At 57.0% G+C, this 10,099-nt stretch overlaps 1 protein-coding gene across 1 annotated transcript; it reads right to left on the bottom strand.

Moving 5' to 3' along the window:
• Positions 1 to 4,531: 4,531 nt before the first annotated feature.
• LOC147097773 (F-box/LRR-repeat protein 12) lies at positions 4,532 to 9,356 on the bottom strand. Its single transcript, XM_085971874.1, has 3 exons — positions 9,147 to 9,356; positions 6,745 to 6,817; positions 4,532 to 6,086 (listed from the first exon to the last, which is right to left on the bottom strand). Exons 1-3 carry the CDS (start codon positions 9,251 to 9,253, stop codon positions 5,274 to 5,276), a joined length of 993 nt encoding a protein of 330 aa, XP_085828000.1. The 5' UTR covers positions 9,254 to 9,356; the 3' UTR covers positions 4,532 to 5,273.
• Positions 9,357 to 10,099: the final 743 nt, after the last annotated feature.

Here is a 10,099-nt window from a genome sequence, read left to right as displayed (position 1 = left end):
CTCAACCAGTCTTTCCCTACTCACTTCATCATTTTAAAACCTCCATTAAATCTCCTCTGAGCCTTCTCTGCTCCAGTGGATAGAGATCCGTGGGGGCACATTGGAGGTGACGATGTGGGGCAAGAGACACCGCAGGAGATGTGTCTGACCAAGGAGTGGAACCGAGCAAAGACAGTCCCATGACAGAGTGATCAACCACATCGAACACGGTGGAAAGATCGAAGCAGATCGAGAGGGAAAATGCAGCGTGGCCAATGTGACAGAGGATGCTGTTCGTCACTTAGACCAGGGCAGTCTCAACAACAGTTTGCATTTATATCGTGCCTTTAACGTAGTAAAACATCCCAAGGTGCTTCACAGGAGCGATTATCAAACAAAATTTGACACCGAGCCACATTGGGAGATACAACAGGTGACCAAAAGCTTGCTCAGAGGCAGGTTTTAAGGAGCGTCTTAAAGGAGGAGAGAGAGGTAGAGAGGCGAAGAGGTTTAGGGAGGGAATTCCAGAGCTTAGGGCCCAGGAAACAGAAGGCACGGCCACCAATGGTGAAGCGATTAAAACCAGCGATACACAAGAAGCCACAATTAACATAGAAACATAGAAGATAGGAGCAGGAGTAGGCCATTCGGCCCCTCGAGCCTGCTCCGCCATTCAATAGGATCATGGCTGATCATCCAAACTCAGTACCCTGTCCCTACTTTCTCCCCATATTCCTTGATCCCTTTAGCCTTAAGAAATATATCCAACTCCTTCTTGAATATATTTAATGATTTGGCCTCTACTGCCTTCTGTGGTAGAGAATTCCACAGGTTCACCACTCTCTGGGTGAAGAAATTCCTCCTCATCTCTGTCCTAAATGGCTTACCCCTTATCCTTAGACTGTGACCCCTGGTTCTGGACTCCCCCGCCATCGGGAACATCCTTCCTGCATCTAGTCTGTCCAGTCCTTAGAATTTTATAAGTTTCAATGAGATCCTCTCTCATTCTTCTAAACTCTAGTGAATATAAGCCCAATCGACCCAATCTCTCCTCATACGTCATTCCTGCCATCCCAGGTATCAGTCTGGTGAATCTTCGCTGCACTCCCTCCATGGCAAGAACATCCTTCCTCAGGTAAGGCAACCAAAACTGCACACAATACTCAAGGTGTGGTCTCACCAAGGCCCTGTACAACTGCAGCAAGACATCCTTGTTCCTGTACGCCAGGAGTGCATTGGAATAGTGGAGTTTGGAGGTAGCAAAGGCATGGATGAGGTTTTCAGGAGCAGGTGAGCTGAGGTGGGGCGGAGACAGGTGATGTTACGGAGGTGAAAAGGGGTCAGAAGCTCATTGTGGGGTCAAAGGTCTGGTTTAGCCTCAGACAGTGGCCAGGGACAGCGATGGAGTCAGTGGCTAGGGAAGGGAATTTGCACCAGGGACCAAAGACAATGGCTTCTGTCTTCCCAATATTTAACTGTTGGAAGTTTCTGCTCATCCAGTACTGGATGTTGGACAAGCAGAGACAGTGGCGGGGTCGAGAGAGGTGGTGGCGAGGTAGAGCTGGGTGTCGTCAGTGTACATGTGGAAACTGATGTGTTTTCGGATGATGGCAGCATATAGATGAGAAATGGGGGGGCGGGCAAGGATAGATCCTTGGGGGACACCAGAGGTAACGGTGCGGGAGCGGGAGCGGGCAAGGATAGATCCTTGGGGGACACCAGAGGTAACGGTGCGGGAGCGGGAGCGGGCAAGGATAGATCCTTGGGGGACACCAGAGGTAACGGTGCGGGAGCGGGAGCGGGCAAGGATAGATCCTTGGGGGACACCAGAGGTAACGGTGCGGGAGCGGGAGCGGGCAAGGATAGATCCTTGGGGGACACCAGAGGTAACGGTGCGGGAGCGGGGGCGGGCAAGGATAGATCCTTGGGGGACACCAGAGGTAACGGTGCGGGGGCGGGCAAGGATAGATCCTTGGGGGACACCAGAGGTAACGGTGCGGGGGCGGGCAAGGATAGATCCTTGGGGGACACCAGAGGTAACGGTGCGGGAGCGGGGGCGGGCAAGGATAGATCCTTGGGGGACACCAGAGGTAACGGTGCGGGAGCGGGAGCGGGCAAGGATAGATCCTTGGGGGACACCAGAGGTAACGGTGCGGGGGCGGGCAAGGATAGATCCTTGGGGGACACCAGAGGTAACGGTGCGGGGGCGGGCAAGGATAGATCCTTGGGGGACACCAGAGGTAACGGTGCGGGAGCGGGAGCGGGCAAGGATAGACCCTTGGGGGACACCAGAGGTAACGGTGCGGGAGCGGGAGCGGGCAAGGATAGATCCTTGGGGGACACCAGAGGTAACGGTGCGGGAGCGGGAGCGGGAGCGGGCAAGGATAGATCCTTGGGGGACACCAGAGGTAACGGTGCGGGAGCGGGGGCAGGCAAGGATAGATCCTTGGGGGACACCAGAGGTAACGGTGCGGGAGCGGGGGCAGGCAAGGATAGATCCTTGGGGGACACCAGAGGTAACGGTGCGGGAGCGGGCAAGGATAGATCCTTGGGGGACACCAGAGGTAACGGTGCGGGAGCGGGGGCGGGCAAGGATAGACCCTTGGGGGACACCAGAGGTAACGGTGCGGGAGCGGGAGCGGGCAAGGATAGATCCTTGGGGGACACCAGAGGTAACGGTGCGGGGGCGGGCAAGGATAGATCCTTGGGGGACACCAGAGGTAACGGTGCGGGGGCGGGGGCGGGCAAGGATAGATCCTTGGGGGACACCAGAGGTAACGGTGCGGGAGCGGGCAAGGATAGATCCTTGGGGGACACCAGAGGTAACGGTGCGGGAGCGGGCAAGGATAGATCCTTGGGGGACACCAGAGGTAACGGTGCGGGGGCGGGCAAGGATAGATCCTTGGGGGACACCAGAGGTAACGGTGCGGGAGCGGGGGCGGGCAAGGATAGATCCTTGGGGGACACCAGAGGTAACGGAGCGGGAGCGGGCAAGGATAGATCCTTGGGGGACACCAGAGGTAACGGTGCGGGAGCGGGAGCGGGCAAGGATAGATCCTTGGGGGACACCAGAGGTAACGGTGCGGGAGCGGGGGCAGGCAAGGATAGATCCTTGGGGGACACCAGAGGTAACGGTGCGGGAGCGGGAGCGGGCAAGGATAGATCCTTGGGGGACACCAGAGGTAACGGTGCGGGAGCGGGGGCGGGCAAGGATAGATCCTTGGGGGACACCAGAGGTAACGGTGCGGGAGCGGGCAAGGATAGATCCTTGGGGGACACCAGAGGTAACGGAGCGGGGGCGGGCAAGGATAGATCCTTGGGGGACACCAGAGGTAACGGTGCGGGAGCGGGGGCGGGCAAGGATAGATCCTTGGGGGACACCAGAGGTAACGGTGCGGGAGCGGGCAAGGATAGATCCTTGGGGGACACCAGAGGTAACGGAGCGGGGGCGGGCAAGGATAGATCCTTGGGGGACACCAGAGGTAACGGTGCGGGAGCGGGGGCGGGCAAGGATAGATCCTTGGGGGACACCAGAGGTAACGGTGCGGGAGCGGGGGCAGGCAAGGATAGATCCTTGGGGGACACCAGAGGTAACGGAGCGGGGGCGGGCAAGGATAGATCCTTGGGGGACACCAGAGGTAACGGTGCGGGGGCGGGCAAGGATAGATCCTTGGGGGACACCAGAGGTAACGGTGCGGGAGCGGGGGCGGGCAAGGATAGATCCTTGGGGGACACCAGAGGTAACGGTGCGGGAGCGGGAGCGGGCAAGGATAGATCCTTGGGGGACACCAGAGGTAACGGTGCGGGAGCGGGGGCGGGCAAGGATAGATCCTTGGGGGACACCAGAGGTAACGGTGCGGGAGCGGGGGCGGGCAAGGATAGATCCTTGGGGGACACCAGAGGTAACGGTGCGGGAGCGGGGGCGGGCAAGGATAGATCCTTGGGGGACACCAGAGGTAACGGTGCGGGAGCGGGGGCGGGCAAGGATAGATCCTTGGGGGACACCAGAGGTAACGGTGCGGGAGCGGGAGCGGGCAAGGATAGATCCTTGGGGGACACCAGAGGTAACGGTGCGGGAGCGGGAGCGGGCAAGGATAGATCCTTGGGGGACACCAGAGGTAACGGTGCGGGAGCGGGGGCGGGCAAGGATAGATCCTTGGGGGACACCAGAGGTAACGGTGCGGGAGCGGGAGCGGGCAAGGATAGATCCTTGGGGGACACCAGAGGTAACGGTGCGGGAGCGGGCAAGGATAGATCCTTGGGGGACACCAGAGGTAACGGTGCGGGAGCGGGACGAGAAGCCATTGCAGGTGATTCTCTGGCTACGACTGGGTGGATAGGAATGGGATCAGTACTGTGACATGGGCAAAGGCCAAACTCAAGGGACAGTGGTTCGTGAAGATGGGGTTGTGCTCTGGGATAGGTGCAACGGAATGGTCACGTGATTACTATTGGCCAATGAGATTGACTCAAAGCATCACGATCACAATTGGCCACTGAGTTTGGTGGAACATCAATTTCTTTGCATTATATATAGAAATAGAGATGTGAATTATTACAAACGATAAACTTTATTTTCAATAGCAACAAAACAAAATTACCTAGCTTGACGGTATAACGATTACTGAACAGTTTAAATATTGTTTGCAGGCTGTCAGGATCTAGTAAAGCCTTTAGTTAGCCCCACTCCTGTGCCCAGCGCTGGGGTCTGTGCGTCAAGCTGTCTACCAGTCCTGCGATGTGCTGCAATCGGAAACATTTCTTAATGCTTTTCCTCCTTGGATTCCCTCACCTCTGTACAGATTGCTGCAGTCCCACCTACCACATTCTTCCAAATTAGAAATGGCCATCCAAAGATACAGAGCACCAACAAACTCGCCATCCAATCTGTCTGACGTCAGGGAACCAAAACAAACCACTTCCTATTTCGCCTCTGCTCAGCAGTCTGTGTGAGTGCCCTGTCTGAATACACTCCAAACTCAACCCCAATATTAGTCCATAGCGGCAACTTTGTACACACGCCCCCCCCCCCCACCCCCTTCCCAAGGTGTCGGGGTGCGCACAGCGCCGGCATCGATTCCAGGGCGCATTTACTGGAAGGGGGGGGGGTTTCAGCGGCGAGTTTCCATTAATTAAAACACGATGTTCTCAGGCCTGACTAACACACGGAATCCATGCAAGCCAAGGGGGAAAAAGAACAGCCCTACTTATGTGGTACAGCTGGCAAACCCCAACCCGCCCCCCCGGCCACAAACCAAACCAGTGCCGCGATAAGAGGTGTCAACAATCCGCTGTTAAAATTTAGGCATAGAATCCATGTCGGGGAAATCGTTGGTGACGGTGCAGTTGGGTAAACTCTGGCGGATTTTCTGCAGGTCCCCCTCCGAGTATGGGTTCCCATTCAGGTTGAGTTTGGTCAGCGATGGAAGGCCGGTGCAGACAGCCAAGAGCTTCTCGACGGTAATCTGGTTGCAGTACTCAAAGCAGAGCGACTGGAGGGAGCGCAGGCCCCCGAGGCAGGCCAGACCCACTTCGCTCATGGAGCAGAAGTTCGTGAGGTCCAACGTGCGGAGCTGCGTCAGGTGCCGGGCGATATGGCGCAGCGAGTCGTCGGAGATGTTGCAGCCGTGCAGCTTGAGGTGGACCACCTCCGAGAGACTCTCGGCCGACTTCTCGATCCCGGAGTCGGTCACTCGGTACGTGCCGGAGAGGATCAGCACCTTCAGGGTGGTGCGGGACGCCAGGTTCTGGAGGTGTTGGTCCGAGAAGTTTGGCACATTGTCCACCTCCAGGTTCTTGATGCGAGGCGGGATGCGGGTCCCGTTGGGAGTCGCCGCTGCTCTGAACCAATGCATCGGGATCTCGCAGTGGGTCAGCTCCAGGCTGAGCAACGACGGTGGCAGACACTCGTAACTGATGCCCCGCAGGCTCATCTCAATCAGCCGCAGCTCACTCAGGTTCGGGCAGCGCTTCCCGATCTCCAACAGCAAGGCTTCGGTCAGGGACTCGTGCTTCTTGACGGAATGAAGGACACCTTTGACCCTCAGGGTCCTCAGAGTACCACCCAGGTAATGCCTGACCAGGTGCCAGAGTATCCGTGAGTTTACCTGAAACGGCAGCATCAAACCATTAGTGATTCACTGAAGAGACAGTCCGAGAAGGCATTGACTTGTTTTGGGAGAAAGGTTCGGAGTGAGAATTCCGAGCAGGGAAACACAACATATTCCCAATGTTTGCATGCAGTGTCACTATTGGGAATTCCAAGGGCTGCCTTGTGAGAGGGTAGAGAGAGAGAAAAACTATTTGCTCTGGTGGGGCAAGGCGTCACCTTAAAAATTAGAGCTAGTCCGGTCAGGGGTGATGTCAGGAAGCACTTCTTCACACAAAGGGTGGTGGAAATCTGGAACTCTGCTAAAGCATTTTCTTTTAATTATTGATTATGTTTGCACGTAATAATCATAATCATAATCAACATTGTCATTGTTAGTGCACAAGTGCAGTACAACGAAATGTAGGCTTGCGGCTCCCGAGAGTGTACATTTAGATTAAGACATTAAACATTCAACATACGTAAAGCAGTCTCTTTAATTTTGAAGTTTGCATTGGAATCTTTCGAAGTGCATGGCTTCACACTGCACCCAAGGTCCCTTTAACGACTGAACCATGAGATAAAACTATCAAATTGTTTCTCTCACGGTGAGGTCCCCTTGGGCAAAACTAGGAGACAGTCAGAAACACTGACTTGTAATGCGACTGTTCCCTTACCTTGTACGGGGTTAAGTTAACATCTTTCCAGAGTCCTTTGTCGTAAGCTAATCGTCTCCATCTTTTGCAAACTCTGGGGAAACACAAAATATGAATGTTTCAGCTTAACAACCCGTCGCAATCACGTCCTGGCCGTTGCATCCAGCAACTAAAAGGTCAGCTTGGCTCGGCTGGTGAGACCCTTGCCTCGGGGTCTCAGAATGTAGCGTGCAGGAGCCACCCTCCTCCAGAGCTGGCACTCCATAAGAACAGGAGGAGGCCTGCTCCACCATTCAGTTAGAACATGGCTGATCTGTACCTCAGCTCCATTTCCCTCAATACCCTAACCCAACAAAAATCGATCAATCTCAGTTTTGAAATTTACAATTGACTCCCAGCCTCAACAGTTTTTTTTTTTGGGGGGGGGGGGGGAAGACAATTCCAAATTTGTGAGAGAAAATGCTTCCCGATTTCCCTCCTAATTGGCCTGGCTCGAATTTTAAGATTCTGTCCCCTCATCCTCGATTCCCCCACTAGAGGAAATAGCTTCTCTCTATCTACTTTTAACATTTTAAATACCCCGATCAGATCACTCCTCAACCTTCTTTACTTAAGGGAGTACAAGCCTATTCTATGCAACCTGTCCTCATAATTTAAGTGCCGGTATCATTCTGGTGAATCTGTGTTGCACCCCTTCCGAGGCCAACATATTCTTCCTGAGGTGCGGGGCCCAGGACTGAACGCAGTGCTCTAGATGGGGTCTGACCAAGGATCTGTACAACTGCAGCATCACCTCCTCCTTTGTACTCCAGCCCCCAGTGCAGTACTGAGGGAGTGCTGCATTGTCGAGGATGCGTTGCACAGAGCTCCATGTGATATGTGAAGAGCAGAGGATTCTCCTGGAATCCTGTGCAACATTCCCAACTATCACCACCCAGAAACAGCTGGTAGTTCATGTCACAGCTAGTGGAAAGGGTTGCTGCATTTACCCACGCAACAGTCACTGACCTTCGCAAAGTAATTAACTGTGAAGTATTTTGAGACGTTTTGATGTGAACAATGTTCTAAAAATGAAAGCAAGTATCATTTGATTTTTCTTATAGCTGGGAGGGGAGGAAAATTGGGGAAGAAGCTGGGATCCTGGCCCTCGCTCCCCCCTCCTCTCCTCCCCAGGCACAAACTACCAGGTACTGTGCAAATTATTACGTCTACCATTTCCAGAGATTCCTCGGCGAGCAATTAGCTCCCAAAATGCAGAGAGGCGAGATTTCAAAATGACTCAGCAGCGAGTTATAACCTCCTCTCACTGCTGATACTCCCTGGGGTACAGTTCCCTTCCTTTCCTGAAGTAACTGACTCTGTGTCAGCCGGGGTACAGTAGGTAGCACTCTCGCCTCGGAGTCAGAAGGTTGTGGGTTCAAATCACACGCCAGAGACTTGGAGAGCACTTTGGGACATCTGGTGATTGTGAAAGAAAGAAAAGACTTGCATTTATATAGCCCCTTTCACAACCAAAACGCTTTACAGCCAATGAAGTACTTTTTTGAAGGGTAGTCACTGTTGTAATGTAGAAAATACAGCAGCCAATTTACACACAGCAAGATCCCACCAACGGCGATGTGATAATGGCCAGATAATCTGTTTTAGTGATGTTGGTTGAGGGATAAATATTGGCCAGGACACCGGGGAGAACTCCCCTGTTCTTCTTCGAATGGGATCTTTTACGTCCACCTGAGAGCGCAGATGTGGCCTCGGTTTAACGTCTCAACTGAAAGACGGCATCTCTGACAGTGCAGCGCTCCCTCAGTACTGCCCCTCTGACAGTGTAGCGCTCCCTCAGTACTGCCCCTCCGACAGTGCGGCACTCCCTCAGTACTGCCCCTCCGACAGTGCGGCGCTCCCTCAGTACTGCCCCTCTGACAGTGCGGCGCTCCCTCAGCACTGCCCCTCCGACAGTGCGGCTCTCCCTCAGCACTGCCCCTCCGACACTGCGGCGCTCCCTCAGTACTGCCCCTCCGACAGTGCGGCGCTCCCTCAGTACTGCACTGGAGTGTCGGCCTAGATTTTTTGTGCTCAAATCTCTGGAGTGGGACTTGAACCCACTGACTCAGAGGCGAGGGTGCCGCCCACTGGCTGACACTGTAGTTCCGAGGCTTTCTTTGCTCGGACTCTCCCGGGATGTCCAGCTTCTGTCAACAGATGTCGGGAGTGGGAAAGGCGGCCGGAGCCTCGGACACAGACACCGCCGGCCAGGCCTCATCACCCCCCGGGCCTGTCCCACCACCAGCCCCTGGCCCAGCCCCGGCCTGACAGGAACCGACTGAAGCCAGGCCCGGGGCAGAGGCCCGGCCGACAGCTCAGCCCCAGCCCCCGGCTCCGGCTCCGGCCCCGGCCCCGGCCTGTCTCCCCCACCGGGCTGGTACCTGCTGAGGCGGAGCAGGTCCCGGGTGGAGAGGTAGGACAGGATCTCCACCAGCACATTCTCCGGCAGCGAATTCAGCATCGCCTTCTCCCCCAGCACCGCCGCCATTTCAGCACCAGAGTGACAGCCCCCCGCGACAGGAGCGGCCGCGGACAGCTCGGCCTCCCGGCACAGCGCCCCCGCCGGCCCGGAGTCACAGCCCTCCCGGCCCGGCCTCCCGGCACAGCGCCCCCGCCGGCCCGGAGTCACAGCCCTCCCGGCCCGGCCTCCCGGCACAGCGCCCCCGCCGGCCTGGAGTCACTGGCCTCCCAGCACAGCGCCCCCGCCGGCCCGGAGTCACAGCCCTCCCGGCCCGGCCTCCCGGCACAGCGCCCCCGCCGGCCCGGAGTCACAGCCCTCCCGGCCCGGCCTCCCGGCACAGCGCCCCCGCCGGCCTGGAGTCACTGGCCTCCCAGCACAGCGCCCCCGCCGGCCCGGAGTCACAGCCCTCCCGGCCCGGCCTCCCAGTAGAGCGCCCCCGCCGGCCTGGAGTCACAGCCCTCCCGGCCCGGCCTCCCATTACAGCGCCCCCGCCGGCCCGGAGTCACAGCCCGCCCGGCCCGGCCCGGCCTCCCGGCACAGCGCCCCCGCCGGCCCAGAGTCGCAGCACCTCCCGGCCCGGCCTCCCGGCACAGCGCCCCCGCCGGCCCGGAGTCACAGCACCTCCCGGCCCGGAGTCACAGCGCCCCCGCCGGCCCGGAGTCACAGCACCTCCCGGCCCGGAGTCACAGCGCCCCCGCCGGCCCGGAGTCACAGCACCTCCCGGCCCGGAGTCACAGCGCCCCCACAGAGAGTATTGATAAGGGCAATACGGTTGATAAGGGCAATCAGAGAAATTACGACACAGGAGGCCATTCAGCCCATCGTGTCCGCGCTGATCGGAAAAGAGCGACCCAGCGTAATCCCACCTTCCAG

The sequence above is a fragment of the Somniosus microcephalus genome, chromosome 31, assembly GCF_052327205.1.
Source record: "Somniosus microcephalus isolate GS21.2 chromosome 31, FLI_Smic_1.0, whole genome shotgun sequence".
Lineage (NCBI taxonomy): Eukaryota > Metazoa > Chordata > Chondrichthyes > Squaliformes > Somniosidae > Somniosus > Somniosus microcephalus.
The sequence above is the reverse complement of the archived record's forward strand: the minus strand, read 5'-3'. Positions and strand labels throughout refer to the sequence as shown.